Source organism: Oryctolagus cuniculus, chromosome 6 (genome assembly GCF_051225735.1).
Source record: "Oryctolagus cuniculus isolate XC-2025 breed Fujian yellow rabbit chromosome 6, ASM5122573v1, whole genome shotgun sequence".
NCBI lineage: Eukaryota > Metazoa > Chordata > Mammalia > Lagomorpha > Leporidae > Oryctolagus > Oryctolagus cuniculus.
In genome coordinates this window covers 42,670,736-42,690,111 of record NC_142872.1, presented here as the reverse complement: position 1 = coordinate 42,690,111, position 19,376 = coordinate 42,670,736, and the positions used below count along the sequence as shown (strand labels likewise).

The window sequence follows — 19,376 nt, the reverse complement described above, 5'->3', positions numbered from 1 at the left end:
ATTTGTTCAGCCCTCACGTCTCTTCTCTCTCATAAAGAGGCATGCCCTGGCCATCCTCACTAACATTGGTGCCCACCCCCGGCCCTCAAATATCATTTTCTATCCCTCAAGGCCCCACTGGCCTCTGAAATCATCACAGTGGGTAGCTAAGGCCTGCCTCTCTCCCTCGGGAGCAATGGCTGTTGGGAATTTGTTCAGTACCCCGATGAGTGCCTGGACATTGACTAGGTACTCAGTGAAGAGGGGAGGGATGACAGATGGGAGGACACCACACACAAGGAATAAGGCAGAGAGCACTTTAGACAAAGTCTGGAGGTTTACTCAACAACAATCACAGTCACAACTGTACATGGTACGTCAGTTCTTCACAAAGGCTCACTTTTCCAGGCAGGAGGAGAGAGGTTGGTGGTCTTGCACTTTCTCTACAGAGTCTCAGTCTGACTTCTCTATGGAAGCCCATATATTCCGCCTGCAACCCCTTGGGGAACCCACTCTCCAAGCCAGTAACAGAGCAGGGCCCAGCCCTGTTGTCAGGCACAAACAAATGAAAGCCATTTAGGAAGGGGATGTTAGGATGACCTTGTCACTTAGTACGCAGGCCCAACTCTCACCCCAGAGGTGGCTGTGAGCCTTGGCTCAAGATCAAGCTTGAGCTAAAATATTTTTTAGACCATCATTCGAAAGCAGAAAAGAATTCCAGAACAGAATTGCACTTCTTGCCCTTTTTCCCACACTTATATTCAGAAAACATTAAAAATGCACTGCCTCCTAGGAAGTAGAAAAGATCACCCAATCCGTACAAACGAGGTGTCGCTGAAGCAAGGAATCTGGACTTCTCAGTTATTACTGGAAAGGGCTCGGCCACTTTTTTCAGACTCCAGAGACTAGGAAGATGAGATGCACAGAAAGAAATGTGTGGAGCCATTTTTGAGGATGTCACTTAATTTTTAAGGAGAAAAAGGAATTTGACCAGTAGGAAGTTCGAAAAGGGCATGGGAATGTGGGCTTGGATATCCACATGCTGCATCTTCAACCCAAACTGCTCTTTCCTCCCTGGCCCTAATGTCACAGCCCTACACTCTTCCTCTGCACCCTATCTGGTTCTGGGTGATTTCTTCCTAAAGGGAAGTTCCTAGGATGTTTTCAGAGGTGAAGGATCCAGGGAAGGGCACGTGATGGAATGGCTTTCACACATGGGCCTACAGATTCAACTGCCACTAAAGGCCTTGTACTTACAGCCAAGGTGTTGTTTGCATTCCGAAATGTTTCTGAAGTCTTCCTTTGGAAGGACGGCTGGTAGGCCACACGGCCAGGGCACTTTGTTGCCATCCCCTCGCTTGTGAGCTGGTCCTCAGGTGAGGATACAAGGCCCACTTTCCCAGCCATGACTTGGCTGACAATGTCTCCACAGGCTCCTGGCTGAGTTTTGCTGAGCCTCAGCTGGGGATGTGAGCAGACACCTGAACCCTCAACACAAGCGGTTTTCAAAAATGAGTCCTAAACAACAAGTGGGTTAGCACTGGAAATTAGCTGGTCATTGTCACTGAACTGAGAAAATTCTGTCTTTCCTTTCCACATTACATAGTCAGCTCCCAGGACCCACTGTGGTGGGCTCAGCCATGACAAATGCCAGGGTGCTCAGAGGACTCGCCCATCCCCATTGAGGATGTGAGGTCGGCCTGGGAAGGGGGAACTGAAGGAGAGGAAAAAGGGAGGCTGCATCCCACAGGAACCCTGGTCTTGCCAGACCCCTTCCACCCACGAAGGGGACCACTGGGGAATCTAGCCAATGCTCTGCACTCCTGAATCCCAATGAAGAGGGACAAGCCAATCCCTCTGTCTAGGGGTTGGGGTAGGGTATGGCAACACGACCCCCAAACAGGGCCCAGTGAGGTAATGCAGGGCCTGTGCTCAGGGACCACCAAGGCCCTCCTAGCAGGAACGAGTTGCCCAGCAGCCCTTTAACTGGGAGGGCTACTCGCGCTGATGGAACAACTCGGACCCCCTGCGGGCGTCTCAGCCTCAGCTCTTGCTCCAGGCCACCATCTCCCGCTTGAAATCAGACGTTAAGAAACACATTCATCCAACAGGAACTGCACACACCACCAAAAATGCTTCCCTCCCCGACCCCTGCCCCTTTACGTCTTCTAGCAAGGCACTAAGAAATGGTTCAAGTTTAGGGATTTGCTGTACATTTGCATTTTTTTTTCTTTTTTAAAAGGCACAGTTTTTATTCGAATGATGCTGCATTGCTCTCGGATGATGACTCTTAATTCATCTCCCCGAAGTGCAACACTCTTGCTCCCCTAGATTTCAGAAGCAGCCTCGTCTTTGACCCCTTTCTGTAGAGGGCCGCTTGTAAAGACAGGGCACTCACTTGGGAAAGGGCACGAGGAACCGGCCGGCAAGCCTCACGAACACACGGCCTCCTCTCCTGGACACAGCCGTCCAGAGCAGGGCTGTGCTGGGGGCAGAAGTGGAAGCCATCCTTTGCCAGCCTAACGTTCAATTTGGTGGGGTATTACCACCCCTCTCTCCCCGATTATGGTCGGCCTTGAGATTTGCCAGCATCTCAAAGGCAGGTTCGTGGCTCTGTTCCCAGATTTGTATTATTTAATTGGTAAATGATGCAATCAAGAGATCCGGCTCTAACTGGAATAGTGATTTCAAGTACTTTCTGGGCTAACCGGCAGAAGCCATGGGTTGTGGAACGTGATTTCCATTTCTGAATCAGGGTGTGGCAGGTTGGTTACAGAAATGCTTCCTATTAGTTCGGGAACCCCTTGGGAGTCTGATATGTAATTAATAAAGCAAAAGGTCAATGTGAAGGGCTGGCATGGAGCTGGGAACAGATAGGGTCATAGGACACAGGGTTCTTTTCTCCGCTGCAAAGGAGACTGCAGCTGTGACGATGGTGGGAAGTTCCAGGTCTTCAGGTGTTGCCTGAGGACCTTGCTGTATGGAAGCTTCTGGAGGAAGCTGATGGACACAGGTCCTCATGCTTCCTCCCTTTGGCACCAACCTTGGATTTCACAGATGCCTCTAGGCTGGGGGTTACCTTGACTGTATTATACCTGTCTGGTTGCTTTTGTAATAACATTCTGGAAATCCATACTGGAGGCTACTACACCAGAAACCTACATAGCAACTAGTTTGCGAATGAACTCTAGGGTCCTTTAAAAACTCAGGAGTTCTATAGGAGAACCAGAACCACGACAAGGTGAGAGGCTAGGCATCTGGCCCGCAGCTGATCCTGGAGGCTTCCAGATTCTGTGAGGTAAAGCACCTCCCTTCCTCTCTTGAGGCTGCCCAGCACGGAGAGAGGGCAATGGAAGCAGGGACCGGGGAACCTCAGCCGGCATTTCTAGGCAGGTCTCCTACTTGTCCTTTCCCATGGGCCCACGGCCATCTGAATCACAGCCCCGGAAAGCTGGTGGCTCGGCTGTGCTTGTGCCTGGGAAGTACTACAACGAGCACTTCCAGCACTCAAAGAGCAGAGGGAGAACCTCTTATATGTCCATGGCTGCAAAGGAGTTTCTGGGGCCCCTTGTCTGACCCCATGCCTGGTAGCTGGCCGGCATTCAGCATGGAGCACTCTGAGGGCCCTGGATTTGGCCTTTGAGCCAATCGCCTGGAGCTGAGACACAGAACAGATGCTGATCAGTAACTGCTGTCCCTGTAAGACAGGCAGAGACTGAAGGACCCCAAGGAGGACTTCTTTCCCTTTTGCTGCAAAAGGGTGACATCGGTGCTAAAAGCTGCCCCAAACAGGCAGATGTTGCCTTCCTAAAGCACCGTCGTGTATGAGAGCTGCTTGAGGCCTGGGCAACCCTGTAGGCCTTATTTCTGGATGGCCTCAGGCTGCCTGGTACAGTGCTCCAGGGGACATGGTTACAAAGTCAAACAGGCCCTCCTGCTTTTCCATGGTGCCAGCAGGGATTAAAGCAGGCTCTGCTTTCCTGTGGGGCCTCTTGTGGAGGCTGCCCCCCACCCTGCCGTCACGACTGAGGGGCTCAGGGACCAAGCAGACCCCTTGCTCCAGCTTCCAAAGCCCTCTTTGCCTTGAATCGTTTGGCCAGCACCTGATACACCATGGTACCCACGGAGGCTCTGCCTGCCTCAGGAGAGGCAGGTGCAGCGAGGGGACCCTGCTGGGCCTGCCAAGGGGATGTGAGGGCTCAGTTTCTATTGAATTTTTCCAAGACCGTGGAGTTGGTGTGTTCAAACAGCCACTGCTGGGTAAGTGAGGCAGGGTTGCACGTGTTCATGAAGATCCTGTGGTCACTTTCGCTGCAGTCCATGCAGCTGCCGCTGACAGGGTGGTACAGGGTCTTGTCCTACAAAACAGGGAGGGAATCAGCCAGCCAGCGCCGCAGAACACAAGCAGCAGCAGCAGCAGCAGCAGCAGCAGGAATGAGGAGGTGAGGAAGGGACTGGGTAGCTGCTCACAGACCCGTTCGCTGTTTTCCTGGGCGCACGGCCAGACATCGTGCGGCCTCCCTTGCAGTGGTGTTGCCATGTGACAGGGTTCTAGCTGCTGGGATGTGGCAGGACCAATGCCTGCCACTTCCAGGGCCCTGATACTGCCCATCTTGAGCCAAATTTCACTGGTCTTCGTGGTGTCTGGGTGTTTCTTTTCTTTTTAAACAGACTCAGTTGCCAACATTTAAGATTTGGGGATTTCATGTAAATGTCTGGATTTCTAGCTTCTGTTGAATCAAGTGGAAAACTGGGCATGGCCCGTTTGTGGAGTAACTGAGTGAGTGGGGGTGGCCTATGTCACTTAAAAAGGAAACAAACCCTAAGCAGGTTGCAAAGCCGCCCCAGCCCCCATCTGGTCTTACTGTGCGGTACTTCCACAGCTGGTTGCCCTTCATGCTGTGGCAGTCGTAGAGGGTGACAGGGCTGGTGTGGGAGATGGCGTCAAAGCAGAACTTCTTGGTGTGCTGGGGGTCTCCAGGCCGGATGTCCTCTCGCCAAGTGAAGGTGAACACCTGTGCACACGGGGACACTGTGATAGGGACTCCTTCCCTCCTTCCGTCCTTCCCCGCTTCCTTCCCCCCTTCCCCCCACTTCCTTCCTTCCTCCCTCCCTCCCTCCCTCCCTTTTTTTAAAAAAATTTATTTCAAAGGTAGAAAGACAGAGAGAGAGAGAGAGAGATATCTCCCATCTACTGGTTCACTCTCCAAATGCCTACCACAGCTGGGGCAGGGCCAGGTGGCAGGGACCCAAGTACTTGAGCCATCCTCTGCTGTCTCCCAGGATGAGCATTAGCAGGAAATAGAAACGGAACCACAACTCGAACCCAAGCACTCTGATGTGGGATGAGGGTTATCTCAAAAGTGGCATCTTAACTTCTGTGCCAAATGCTTGTGTCCTTTTTCCTCCACTTTTTTAAGTTATGGAAAATTTTAAACACAGAAGTCCAAAAAGAGTACATGAAGAATCTTCATAAAGTTCATGAAAAAGATTATTTTTAAATTCCATTTTCCCATGAACCCTTTGAAGTACTCTTATACTGACCATACCTCTTGCTCTAATTACCCAGCTTCAAATGTTACCAACTCACAGCCAGGTTGTTATAACTCTATCCACTCCACCTTCCCTACTCCTACATTATATGGAGGCAAATCCCAGATGTCATATCATGTTGGATAGAAATACGCAGTCAGTACCATTAAGAACAATTAACAGTTACTACAAAGTCCTCAGTGTTGTCAAATACCCAGAGTTCAAGTGTTTCTGGATTGCCTTATCAATTTCTTTTCACAGTTAGTCTGTTTGAATCAGGATCCAAACTTAGTGCATTTGGTTGATAAGCTTTTTTCTTTCTAGTAGCTTTGTTGAAGGATAATTACATACAATAAACTGAACACTTTTCAAGTGTACAACTGGATATTTTTGACATGTTTTTACCCATGAAATCATCACCCCCAGAGTGTCCTCAAGCTCTTTGTAATCTCTTCCTCCTGTCCCCCTCCCTCCATGTCCCTAGGCAACCACTCATCTGCTTTCTTCTACCAGAGATTAGATTGCAATTTCTAGAATTTTATATAAAAGGAATCATACAGTAGTTGGCATTTGGGGGCCGGCACCATGGCTCTTTTGGCTAATCCTCTGCCTGCGGTGCCAGCATCCCGTATGGGTGCCGGGTTCTAGTCCCGGTTGCTCTTCCTCCAGTCCAGCTGTCTGCTGTGGCCTGGGAGGGCACTGGAGGATGGCCCAGGTGCTTGGGCCCTGCACCCGCATGGGAGACCAGGAGAAGCACCTGGCTCCTGGCTTTGGATCGGCGCAGTGCTGGCTGTAGCGGCCATTTGGGGAGTGAACCAACAGAAAGAAGACCTTTCTCTCTCTCTCTCTCTCTCTCTCTCTCTCTCACTGTCTATAACTCTACCTGTCAACAAAAATAATAAAAATTAAAAAATTAAAAAAATAAAGTAGTTGGCATTTGGTGCAACAGTTAATAAACCACTTGGGACACCTGCAACCTATGTCAAAGTGCCCAGGTTCAAGTCCCAGCTCTGTTTCCTATGCAGCTTCCTGTTAATGCATACTGTGGGAGGCAGCAGATGCTGGCCCAAGCACTTGGGTCCTTGCCATCCATATGTGAGCTCCAGATGGATTCGCTCTTGGCTTCAACCTGGCCCAGCCTGGCTGTTGCAGGCATTTGAGGAGTGAACCAGTGGATGGTTCTGTCTGTCTCTCTGCCTTTCAAATAAGTATTTAAGTAAACAAATCAATACAATGAATCATCTAGCACACGTTCTCTAGTCTGCTTTCTTGCATGCAGCATAATTCTGCTGCTATTCAGCCATATTACAACAGCATTTACCAGTAGTTCCTTCCTTGTGGCTGCTGAGTTCTGTTTCACTGCAAAGTATTTCAGATACCTGTTCTTGGACGTCTGTCCTGTCTCCAGTTTTTGGCTATTACAAAGAAAGCTGCTACGAACATTTGTGTACGTATGTACACATTTTTTTTCTCTCTTGGACAAGTACCTAGGAGTGGAATGGTTCACAGGATATATCAATGCCTAACTTTCTATGAAACTGCCAAATGATATTCCAAGGTGGTGGTAGTCTTATCTTTTATGTTCCCACCATCAATGTATAAACATATTTGAAAATCTTCATAGCCAGTGTACACTGTGAAAACATGAGGCCAACGTTTAAAAATGTTTTGTCCCCAAATAAGCTTTTCCATTCTGTTTTTCCGCATGAACTTTTGGAAGTACCCTCATACAGTTCCAGTTCACCTACATCCTTGCCTTCCTTTGGCCCATCTTTTTAATACATGTGTGGTGGCATCTCCTTCCACTTCTAATTTCCAGTTCTCTAACAACTAACACCATTAATATATTTAATATTTTTTTAAAGACTTAGTTTATTTATTTCAACAGCAAAGTGACAGAAGGAGAGACACACACAGAGAAAGAGACCTTCAATCTGCTAGCTCACTCCCCAAATGGCAAAAGCAACCAGGCGTGGGTCAGGCCAAAGCCAAGAGACTGGAACTCCATTTGGGCTTCCCATGTAGGGACCTATGCACTTGGGTCATCTGCTGCTGCTTTCTCAGGGGCGTTGGCAGGGAGCTGGATCAGAAGTGGATCGGCTGGGACACAAATTGGTGCCCAAAATGAGATGCTGGTGTTGGGGGCGGTAGCTCAACCCACTATGCTGGCCTCCTAAATTTTTTTTTTTATATTTGAGTTTTGAGAGTGGATACAACTTGTCACCAGATATATACTTTACAAACACTTTCTTCCAGTCTATGGCTTGGCTTTTTATTTTCTCAACAATATCTTTTAAAGAATAGCAGTCTTTTCATTCTGAAGTCCAGTTTATCATTTTTTTTTTTCTTTTATGGACTGTGTCTTTGTGATTCTAACTAGGAACTTACTGTTCAACCTAGGGTTACAACTATCTTTGCTAATGTTCTCTTCAAAAAGCTTTTTACCTTGAGGTTTTATGTTAGATCTATGATATGGTTTGAGCTAATTTTGTATTTGCTATAAGATGTGCATTTTTTTTGCATATGGATATTACATTGTTCCAGCATCATTTGTTGAAAAGACCATTTCTTCACTGAACTGCTTTTATACCTCTGTCAAAAATCAGTTGTCTTGGAGCCGGTGCTGTGGCATAGCAGGTAAAGCTGCCGCCTTCAGTGCCAGAATCCCATATGGGTGCCGGTTCCAGTCCCGACTACTCCACTTCCGATCCAGCTTTCTGCTATAGTCTGGGAAAGCAGTAGAAGAAGGCCCAAGTCGGTGGGCACCTGTACTTGCATGGGAGACCTGGAAGAAGCTCCTGGCTCCTGGCTTTGGATTGGCCCAGCTCCAGACATCGTGGCCATTTGGGAAGAGAACCAGCAGATGAAGACCTCTCTCTCTTTGACTTTCAAATAAACAAATAAATCTTAAAAAAAAAAAAAAACAGTTATCTTAATATGTTATATGCATGGGTTTATTTCTAGCTTCTATTTTGTCCCATTGATCTTTATGGCAGTACCATGTTGTCTTTTTTTTTTTTTTTAAGATTTATTTATTTATTTGAAACTCAGAGTTATACACAGAGAGGAGAGGCAGAGAGAGAGAGAGAGAGAGGTCTTCTATCCGCTAGTTCACTCCCCAATTGGCTGCAATGGCTGGAGCTGTGCTGATCCGAAGCCATGAACCAGGAGCTTCCTCTGGGTCTCCCACACGGATGCAGGGGCCCAAGGATCTGGGCCATCTTTTACTGCTTTCCCCGGCTAGAGCAGAGAGCTGGATCGGAAGTGGAGCAGCCAGGACTTGAACCAACACCCATATGGGATGCTAGTACTGCAGGCAGCGGCTTTACCTGCTATGCCACAGCGCTGGTCCCACCATGTTGTCTTGATAACTTGCTTTATGCCTTGAAATGAGGCAGTGTTAGTTCTTTAACGCCGTACTTCTTTTTGAAAGCTGTTTTGAATGTTTTAAGTCCTGTGCACTCATTTCTATATAAATTTTAAGATCAGGTTTTCAATTTTTAGAAAAAAGCCTGTTGGGGCCAGTGCTGTGGCGTAGTGAGTAAAGCTGCCTGCAGTGCTGGCATCCCATCTGGGCGCCAGTTCAAATCCAGACTGCTCCACTTCCAATCCAGCTCTCTGCTATGGCCTGGGAAAGCAGTAGAAGATGGCTCAAGTCCTTGGGCCCCTGTACCTGCATAGGAAGACCTGGAGGAAGCGCCTGGCTTTGGATTGGCACAGCTCCAACCATGTCGCCAATTGGGGAGTGCACCAGTGGATGCAAGACTCACTCTTTGCCTCTCCTCCTCTCTCTGTATAACTCTTTCTCTCTCTTTTTTTAAAGATTTATTTATTTTACTTGGAAGTCAGTTACACAGAGAGAGAAGGGGAGAGGGGGAGAGAGAGAGAGAGAGAGAGAGAGAGAGAGGTAGAGACAGAGAGAGAGGTCTTCCATCTGCTGGTTCACTCCCCAATTGGTCGCAACGGCCGGAACTGCGCCGATCTCAAGTCAGGAGCCAGGAGCTTCTTCCGGGTCTCCCACATGGGTGCAGGGGACCCAAGGACTTGGGCCATCTTCTACTGATTTCCCAAGCCATAGCAGAGAGTTGGATCGGAAGTGGAGCAGCCAGGACTGAACTGGCACCCATATGGGACGCCAGCACTGCCGGCGGCAGCTTTACCCACTACGCCACAGCACTGGCCACTGCATACAATTTTTGCATTTATGTTCCTGAGATGTTGGTCTGTGGTTGGTCTTATAATGTCTTAGTTTGGCTTTGGTATTAAAGTAATGCCAGCTTCAAAATGGGCTGGCAAGTACGCCTCCTTTTCCTGGAAGGGTTTTTGTAGAACTGGTAACATCTCTTCCATAAATGTTTGGTATAATTCACCATTGAGGACATCTGGACCTGGGCTTGTCTTTGTGGAGAAATTTTAATGACAATGTTCTTTTCTTTAACAGAAGGATGGTGCTTTCCACTTTGGCTAGTGAGAACGGGCACTATTCCTGGCCCTGTGTGGGCTCCAGGCACTCTTCCCTCTAAGCCTCTTGGGTGGCTCTTTCTTTAGCTCCATGAAGTGTCCTCACATGCATGCACTTAGCTGAATATTTAAGGCGAGCCCTATATAAATCTCAGAAGCTCTCTCTGCCTAGGTCTCTCCTCTCCCATATTCTGTTTTTGAATTCTAGCCACCTTGGTCTCCTGTACTCTTGGCTCTGTCTTTGCAATTCAGGGAGTCTGCCTGGCTCCACCTGGGTTCTCTCCCCCTGACCCAGGACTACAAGTTCCTGAAGGACAGAGGATGAGACCCTCACAGGGCTCACCTCACTGGGGTCCCATCTGTTAAGGATTACTCATCTTCAAGGGCTGATGTTGCATTGTAGAACAGTGGGTTAAACCTCCACTGGCAATGTTGACATCCCTATCAGAGTGCAGGTTCAAGTCCTGGCTGCTCCACTTCTGATCTAGCTCCCTGTTAACACACCTGGGAAGGCAGTGGAAGACAGCGCAAGTGCTTGGGTCCCTGCACCCACATGGAAGACCCAGAAGTTCCTGGCTTCAGCCAGGACCAGTCCTGGCTGCTGTGGCCATCTGGGGGAGTGAACCAGTAGATGGAGGATCTCTCTCTCTCTCTCTCTCTCTCTCTCCCTCCCTCCCTCCCTCTCTGTAGTTCTGCCTTTTGAATAAATAAATTTTTAAAATTGAAGAGTCCCGTTGTTTTGCATCTTATGCCCATGTTTTCATTGTTTTGGGCAGGAGGCTATGTTCAGTCCCTGTTACTCCTCCTTGGCCAATGTGGGGACCGTGTGGGGATGGCAGCCGCTGCTTCCTGTTTATTTCCCAGGCCTTCTCCAGCTCAGGAGCTGCCTTTGAGCCTCTCATTTCTGCCTCTGCAGGGCTGGGCAACTTTTTTCCTGTCAACGGCCGAGTGGGTATTTCTGACATCATTCGCAGGCCATGCAGATCTCACTGGGGTAATGGGCTGTCATGCTTCCCTTCTCAGCAGGTGGAGGCTGGCATAGCCACCCACACAGGCACCCTGCTTTGCTTGTTTGAGCGAGTCCACAGGCACGAACGTGCACTCTCTGCCACACAGTGAGGCTCCCTGGGCAACTTCTGTTCAGGGGTCTCTTGCAGCTGCAGGGTAGGGTGGCAGTGGGGAGTGGAATTCTGATGAACGTGTCCGGGAGAGCCACTCCTAGAATTGTTATCAGGAAGGCTGCAGCAGAGAGGCAGGCATTCTGGGGGAGGTGGGTGCAGAGCTGGCCAGGTGGTGGCAGCAGCTGTTCTTGGTGTGTGTACTGTATGTTCCTTTCTTCTGAGTCCTGCATATGTGGGGAACCCGTGCTATCAGACATATCAGACTTCTAAAGTGCCAGAAAATCCACAGTAAGATGAAAAATGTATCCTCAGACCCAGAGTCAGAGATGCTGAGCTATTCAAGAGTGTGGTTAACCGCGTGGAGGAGAGGACGCCAGAAAGCTGCAGGCAACTGCCTGGGAGAGGCAGATCTTCCCGCCAGGCTGCGACTTCCACTCTGCGTTCTTCAGGAAACATCCCTCAGGGATGAGGGATGGCACTCTCCCACCTTCTTGCCTATCCTCTGGGTGACCACGAGTGGGCACAAGCCCCAGACCCCACCCACACGAGGACGTCCTCACCTCCCTGAATCGTGAGAGCCCCATGTCTTTTTCAGAACATTCAGAAGGGGACGTGCCTACCCACTGCGGGCTGCTGGCGGCCATGTGAGGAGAGCCAGGTTAAGAAGGCAGTCAGGGGCCGGCGCTCCGGCGTAGCGGGTAAAGCTACTGCCTGCAGTGCCGGCATCCCATATGGGTGCCGGTTCATGTCGGGCTGCTCCACTTTTGATCCAGCTCTCTGCTATGGCCTGGGAAAGCAGTAGAAGATGGCCCAAGTCCTTGGGCCCCTGCACCCATGTGGGAGACCCAGAGGAAGCTTCTGGCTCCTGGCTTCAGATCGGCCCAGCTCTAGCCGTGTGGCCAACTGGGGAGTGAATCAGCAGATGGAAGACCTTTCTCTCTGCCTCTCCTTCTCTCTGTGTATAACTCTTTCAAATAAATTAATAGATCTTTAAAAAAAAAAAAAAAAAAAACAACAACAGAGAGAGAAGCAGGCTCTGCAGAGGCCCAGGTGATAACACCAAGACCTTTCAGTGACCTAGGCCACTAATTCCCTCTTTTCGTTGACCATTATGTAGGCCAGGTGCCTGTCATTTGTGACCCCAGCAGCCCAGCTGGATTCACTGTAGTGACTGTGAGTATGTATGCCTCCACGGCGTACAGGAGTCTCCTATAACCAACCCATCCCCGAGCCTGCCAATCGTTACTCACCGCTGACCCAGGCCGCCCCTCCCAGCTCTGATCACTGCATAGCCCAGGCTGCAGACAGCATGGGGAAGCCAGGCTCAGGCCCCGGGCAGCGGTCCTCACCTGCATGCTGTTCCACGCGGCCTCTCCGCGGTCCCGGACGCAGCTCTCCAGCCTCAGAGGCGAGCCCAGGGCCCAGTGCTTGGTGTCTGCACATAGCCCGGTGCCCACATTGCGAATCTGAGAGGGAAAGAAGGAAGGAGTGGACCCGTGAGGTGCCTCAAGGTACCCAAAGGGCGCTGGCTGGAGGTGAGTTTGGGCCAGGGCACAAACCTGAGCTCTGGCTTGGCTTAGTAAAGCTTGCCCTGGGATGCAGGAAGTACCTTCAGCCTTTCAGCAAAGGATGCTCAGTACAAAGCAGGAAATCCCAAGACACTGCTGTGCTTAGAGCAGGCAGGCTGGGAGTGGAGGGAGGACTGGAGGGGGAAGTTGTTACAAGGAGTTTCCTGGCCCCAGTCCCTGAGAATTTCATCCACTATGCCCAGCAATTGAATTTTACCCCCATTGCCTGTGACTCTGGTGCAGGTGGTCTGGGACTCTGTGCCTTAAAGGGCCAGCGAGCAGCCAGAGGCGGTGGGAGTCCCACAGCATAGCAGGGGTCTCCTTCTTCACCCACGGAGACAGTGGCTGTGGTGCAGGGAGACCTGGGAGGGGAGTCAGCAGCCCTAGGCTACTTGCTGGCTTAGCCAACAGATACTGACCACACTCGTACTAGGGGCAGGCCACTGTGCAAGGTGCTCTGTGCCACGTTGTACCGGTCCTGCCTCACACGTACTGCTCCTGTTGGGTCTGAGCAGCAGGAGGACGTGGCGCATATGGAAATGGCCACTCTGATTTCTGTTTCCAGTTACAGGGAGTCTGAAGCCCCCTGTGGCTTCGTACTGCAGCCTGGGCTGCCCCAGCCAGTGAGGAGGGAGGTGGGGCCTCCCAACAGGTGATTTCGCTAGCAGCCCCTCCATTAACCCAGCCTAAACTTCCTGGAGCCACACTGCAGTCTAGGACCCTCCCTCCCCAGCCCTCCTCCCTCCTTCCCTCTTGCCCAACTTCCTCCAGCTCCTCCTCCTCAGTTTCTCCCTCTCAGGGATTTCCCTAAGTGCATCTGTCGCACATCTAATGCCACGGTGGTATCCGCTTCTTGGAGGACTTGGACTGAAGCTGGGGCGAAACCAAAGTAGTGGCGAAGAACCCAGAACCAGAGCTTCGGGACAGGCCACGTGTTCCAGACACAGGGGAGGGGGCTGTGGTGGGGCCGGCCAGACCCCGGGGGATGGGCTTGCTAAGCCGCTGTGTGGCTCTGAGCAAGGCACAAGCAGTGTTTCCGCCTCCCAGTGGCTTTTCTGCTGCCCCAGAAGAGCACACTCATCCCTGGGGCACTACTGCGCCTGGCCCACCCTGTGGCCCGAGTATCCACTTTGCCTTTGCTTTCCCCTTCTCACAGTGGCCACAGCTGTCGGTGCAGGATCCAAGACTAAGACTTGATTGCTGCACCTTTGCTGGCTTGGCTGGGAAAGAGATCTGCTTCCTGCTGGGTTGGCCAAGCTGGGAGGCTGGCCAGCCTGAAGCTTCTAGAAGCCATTGTGCTACTTTTGGTGAGGCCGACACAGAAGGAAGTCGAGTGAGGCAGGAGAAAAGGAGATTGCCATCATTTGGGCCCCAGGATCTAGTCTCCTTTGAGAGCCAATGAAGTCCCCCTTGTGGCTTCTGAAAGAGCCCAGCACACATGCTCTCCCTCTCTAAGCCCCGAAGGGGTCCCTGAGCCTGGAGACCCAGGATGGACAATGGTGTGCTTCCCTGCCTCCTCCATCAGAGGCTTTCTGCGTGATGCTCCAGGGGGCCTGTGCGGGGTTTAAAGCTCTGCTGTTGTTATCTTAAAAAATTGTTTTTTAAAAAGGTGTTTTTTTAAAGCTTATTTGTGAGCCTCCGACAGAGAAAGTATACTCCCATCCATGGATTCACTCCCCAAATTCCTGCAATGGCTGTGACTGGGCTGGGCCAAAGCTGGGAGCTGGAAACTCAATCCAGGTCTCTCACATGGGTGGCAGGGACCCAATTCCCTGCTGCTTCAAAGGGTCTGCATTAGCAGGAAACTGGAGGTAGGTATGAAACCTAGGTACTTGGATGTGGGACACGGGCATCCTAACCAGTGTCTAACCTGTAGCTCAAACACTCACCCTTGTCTTAACATTTTTAATTATTTTATCCTCACACTGTATCTTGTGAGTGAAATAAACAGGGGCAATGGGGCACAGGGGCAAGCAGAGGAGGTATGTGCTGTGAGAGTGTTCACCATTCCCCTCCCTGCCGTCTGCACACCGCATCTACAATGCCCTGTGGGCACCCCACTGCAGTGGACCCAAAATGCACGAGGGGCCCAGTGAGACTCAGGTGAGTACAGGGCAAGTGTATTACGTCTGTGACTAGAGGGCGGTCATGGCAGATCTGAGAGGCCAGGCTTTCCCTTCAAACAGAACTTCCTGGGGCCTGCGCTGTGGCGTAGTAGGCTAAGCCTCTGCCTGTGGTGTGGTATCCCATACAGGTGCCAGTTCATGTCTCAGCTGCTTCTCTTCCCATCCAGCTCTCAGCTATGGCCTGGGAAAACAGCAGAAGATGGCCCAAGTTCTTGGGCCCCTGCACCCCCGTGGGAGACCCGGAAGAAGCTCCTGGCTTCGGACAGGTGCAGCTCCAGTTATTGCAGCCAACTGGGGAGTGAACCAGAGGATGAAGACCTCTCTCTCTCTGTCTCTTCCTCTCCCTCTCTCTGTCTGTAACTGTGCCTCTCAAATAAATAATAAAGGAAACCTTTAAAAACAAAACAAAAAACCATGGCAATGGCATTGAAGAAATAGGACTTCGCCAGGAGCCCTCTCAGGTCCTTTCTTCCCTGCTGTGTTGCCCTGTGTGGCCAGCCACTTATGCAGGAAAGGGAAGGAGAGGGCCAGTCCTAGTTCCTTCTCCTTTCAGCCCTTCCATACTCATTAGGAAGGGAGGTGGGGAGGACTGGTAGGACACATGCATTATCAAGAAATGAAGCAAGGGGCAGGTGTTGTGGCACCGTGGGTTAAGCCGTGGTTTGGGATGCCTGCATCCAGTACTGGAATGCTTGTTGAGTTCTGGCTTCCAATCTAGATTCCTGCTACTGTGCCTGGGAGGCAGCACATGATGGCCTAAGTACCTGGGCCCCTGCCACCCACACAGGAGACTCAGAGTTCTTGGCTCCTGGCTTCAACCTGGCATATCCCTGGCTGTTGGGGCCATTTGGGGAGCAAGCCAGTGGATGGAAGATCCTTCTTTCTCTCCCTCTTGTTCTATCTCTCTCTGCCTTTCAAATAAATAAATCTTTTTTTTTTTTTTTTTTTTTTTTTTTTTTTTTTTTTACAGGCAGAGTGGACAGTGAGAGAGAGAGACAGAGAGAAAGGTCTTCCTTTTGCCGTTGGTTCACCCTCCAATGGCCGCCGCGGCCGGCACGCTGCGGCCAGCACACCGCGCTGATCCGATGGCAGGAGCCAGGAGCCAGGTGCTTTTCCTGGTCTCCCATGGTGTGCGGGGCCCAAGCACCTGGGCCATCCTCCACTGCACTCCCTGGCCACAGCAGAGAGCTGGCCTGGAAGAGGGGCAACCGGGACAGAATCCGGCTCCCCAACCGGGACTAGAACCCGGTGTGCCGGCGCCGCTAGGCGGAGGATTAGCCTAGTGAGCCGCGGCGCCGGCCAAATAAATAAATCTTTAAAAAAATGAGAGAAATGAAGAGAGCTGACTTAGTTTTCCATAGTGTCTCAGCTCTGGTAAGAAATGCATACGCGTGTCTGAGGTCTAAACAAAGATTTGGGCATTTCCCACATTCCCAACATGAGTGACATGCTCTTACTTTGCATTTAAAGCTACCAAGGTATAATATGATGATGAAAGATAAGAGTCACACTCATCATCTCACATTTTCCTTTTCTTATAACACTAACAACAGAACAAGTCTGGAGAGAGACCAGAAAGGATAGGGGCACAGTTTTATATTTTATACCTTTCACGGCACTTTTTTTCCCTGTCTTCCAGAGAAAGTGCACTTGCATTTCGTACTGAGCCCTGTAAACGCTCAGCCCACCCAGCCCTCCGCACTCACCTCCCCCCAGGCTGCGGCAGGGGGCTCCACAGGCGGGTAGAATTTGGGCAGGTCCCAGGCGATCTTGGTCATAAACCACTTGAAACTCTTGCAGTTGAGGGAGCTGCGGAGCTTTTTCTGCGCGGCCACGTCGCCCGCGGAGAGGTGGCGGTACTCAGGCCGGCGCTGGTAGATGTACTCGGCGTATTCGTCCATCCACACTTCCGCCACTCGCTTAAGGTTCTGGGGGTGAGAGGCAGACAGAGGGGCCAGGTTCACTGAGGGGCAGAGGTCAGCAGGTGGGGTGCAGAGGGTGATGGCAGGTTGAGGTCAACCTTTCTTATTTTACATTGTATCAAAAATGTGCCATGCTTTTTGGCTTTCTTTAATTCTCTATTTTTTTGAAAGGCAGACAGGGAGCCAGTGCTGTGGCCTAGCTGGTAAAGCCGCTGCCTGTAGCGCTGGCATCCCATATGGGCACCAGTTTGAGTCCTTGCTGCTCCACTTCCAATCCAGCTCCCTCTAATGCACCTGGCAAAGCAGCGGAGCATGGTCCAAGCACCTGGGACCCTGCACCCATGTGGGAGACATGGAAGAAGATCTAGCTCCTGGCTTCAGCCTAGCCCAGCCTTGGCTGTTGGGACCATTTGGAGAGTGAACCAGTGGATGGACGACCTCTCTCTCTCTGTAGTTCTGCTTTTCAAATAAATAGCTACATCTTAAAAAATAAAAATAAAAAAAGGCAGACATGTACTCTCTCTCACACGCACAGAGAAGGAGAGGCACATTGAGCAAGCAAGTAAGCTATCATCTGCTGGTCCACTCTCCAGGCGCCCACAACAGCCAGGGTTAGGTCAGGCCAAAACCAAGAATGAAACTCAGTCTGTATCTCCCAGGTGCATGGCAGGGACCCAGTTACTTGAACTATCATCTGTTTCCTCCCAGGGTGTGCAGCAGCAGGAAGCTGGAATTGGAACCAGAACCTGGACTCAAGCCCAGACGGGCACCCCAAGTGGTGTGTTATCCACTGTACAGATGCCTGCCCCAAGGCCGTCTGTATTTCCATTTATTATTTATGCATGGTTTGCAGAATTTACAACTCACAGCTGAGTGGCACACTACTGGTGCTCTGACTGCCCGTTTCCCACCTCTACCACCAATTCTCCTTTCAGGAGCTGCCCCTTCATGTGGCTGGGGGAGGGTACAGGACCTCGACAGCCTAATGTCAGTACAGACATCCCTGGACACAGGGGTTGGCTGGCTGTGAGCATGTGACCTAAGCCAACCCAATCAGAACCAGTAGGCATTATGAGCCTTGGAATTTTCTCTGGAACTATTGGGATGAATTTCTTTGGTTCTGATTGGACTGCAAGGTAAAAAGCCAGCCAGTCTGATGAAGACTGAAATGTGTGCATCATTCTGATAGAAAGCACTCATTCCATCTGCAGTGACGATGGCCTCCAGGGACACCTGACGGCACAGCTCAGAGCTCAGAAGAAACCCTGCTCCAACGTCCTTCAGCCCCTGGCTGCTGCCTCCCCACACCAACTCTCCCAACACACCCATCTGATCCTCGTCTGACCCCCAGGTTACCACTGTGTCCCTACTGCAATGCAAATGTCCCTGTGAAGGGGAAAGGGAGCCAGCCTGCAGGCTGTCATTCACGCCCACGTGCGAACGACCACTCTGGGAGCAGAAGGGAACTGGCTGGCAAATGCTTCCATGCTTTCTGTAAAAAGCCCCAGAGTAAATATTTCAGGCTCTGCAGGCCATATGGCCTCAACCCTCCACGAAGCTATAAAGCAGCCACAGCCGCTATATAAATGAATGGGCGTGGCTCTGTTCCAATAAAACTTTATGGACACTGAGATCTGATTTTCATGTGTCACGGAATATTCCTCTGCTTTTGATGTTTCCCCCAACTATTTAGAATGTGGAAGCCAGCCTAAGCTCCTGTCAGGCGGAGACAGTTTATCACCTGAATGACTGGGAGGAAGCCGACAGGAGGCAGACCCCACCCCCACTCCCGCCCAGCTGGAGACAAACTCCTCCAGCCCTCCAATCTGCTGGCTCTGAGGGCAGGAGCAAGAAGCTCCTGCATTTCCTTGCTGCTGCCTGGTTCTCCCCAAGTGCTACAGAGGCCACAGCGGGGCAGACAGGACCTCGGAACCAGGGTTCTCCCCACCAGGCCCTGCACAGCGAAGGCTCTGTGCCCACGGGAAGCTGGAGGCCCAGAGACCTGAACACTGAGAAGCACAGACTTTGCTCTCCCGTGGCAGGCTGGTCCCCCACATCCTCTGGCTCCCTGTCCACTCTTTAGCATCATGGGAAAGCTGCTGTAACTCACTGCTCTTAAAGGGCTAAATAACATAATGTCTTAATCTTAATTCGTGTTTTAATTACTATTTGAATTAATATTGCATTCTTTTTTAAATTTTTAAAAATTATCTATTGGAAAGGCAGAGAGACAAAGAGAGACCTCCTATCTGTTTGTTCACTCCCCAAATTCCCCCCAACAGTCCAGAGCTGGGTCAGGTGGAAGCCAGGAGCCAGGAGAAATCAGTCTGGGTCTTCCTTGGGGGTGGCAGGGACCCAACTACTTCAGCCATCATCTGTCTCCTGCCTCCCAGGGTGCACATCAGCAGGAAGCTGGAACTGGGAGCAGAGCCAGCATTTAAACCCAGGCATCATGAGACAGGATATGGGCAGCCCAAGCAGTGTCTGAACCGCTGTGCCAAACACCTGCCCTGATACTGCATTCTGAGAATTTCTAGACATAGCTTAATAACCGTTTCTCCGAGATCCCAACCTTTTGTGCAGTTGACTGTTTGCAGCCAAGGAAAGGACTTCACATTTGCTTCCCTTCTACCTCCCCTTAGGATTTTCACAGGCATCACATGCTTC

The 19,376-nt window shown here is 50.9% G+C and overlaps 1 protein-coding gene and 1 long non-coding RNA gene across 12 annotated transcripts in view; one reads left to right on the top strand and one right to left on the bottom strand.

Moving 5' to 3' along the window:
• Positions 1-297: 297 nt before the first annotated feature.
• Positions 298-19,376, bottom strand: part of GALNT10 (polypeptide N-acetylgalactosaminyltransferase 10) — a 255,265-nt gene continuing 236,186 nt past the window's right edge. For all 5 annotated transcript variants that reach the window (XM_002710328.6, XM_089336137.1, XM_089336139.1 and 2 more), the window contains 4 exons: positions 16,494-16,715; positions 12,443-12,559; positions 4,845-4,994; positions 298-4,337 (listed from right to left, as the gene is read on the bottom strand). In XM_002710328.6, coding sequence (XP_002710374.2) covers positions 4,179-4,337; positions 4,845-4,994; positions 12,443-12,559; positions 16,494-16,715 — 648 coding nt within the window. In that variant the 3' untranslated portion in view covers positions 298-4,178. The remainder of the gene's footprint in view (positions 4,338-4,844; positions 4,995-12,442; positions 12,560-16,493; positions 16,716-19,376) is intronic.
• LOC149126126 (uncharacterized) lies at positions 12,490-18,338 on the top strand. Of its 7 annotated transcripts, XR_016236386.1 has the most exons (5): positions 12,490-12,628; positions 13,818-14,472; positions 14,955-15,053; positions 17,418-17,487; positions 17,921-18,338. It is a non-coding gene; the product is annotated as an uncharacterized LOC149126126 (long non-coding RNA). The 7 variants fall into 7 exon arrangements; XR_016236390.1 differs by lacking the exon at positions 13,818-14,472; XR_016236387.1 differs by lacking the exon at positions 17,418-17,487.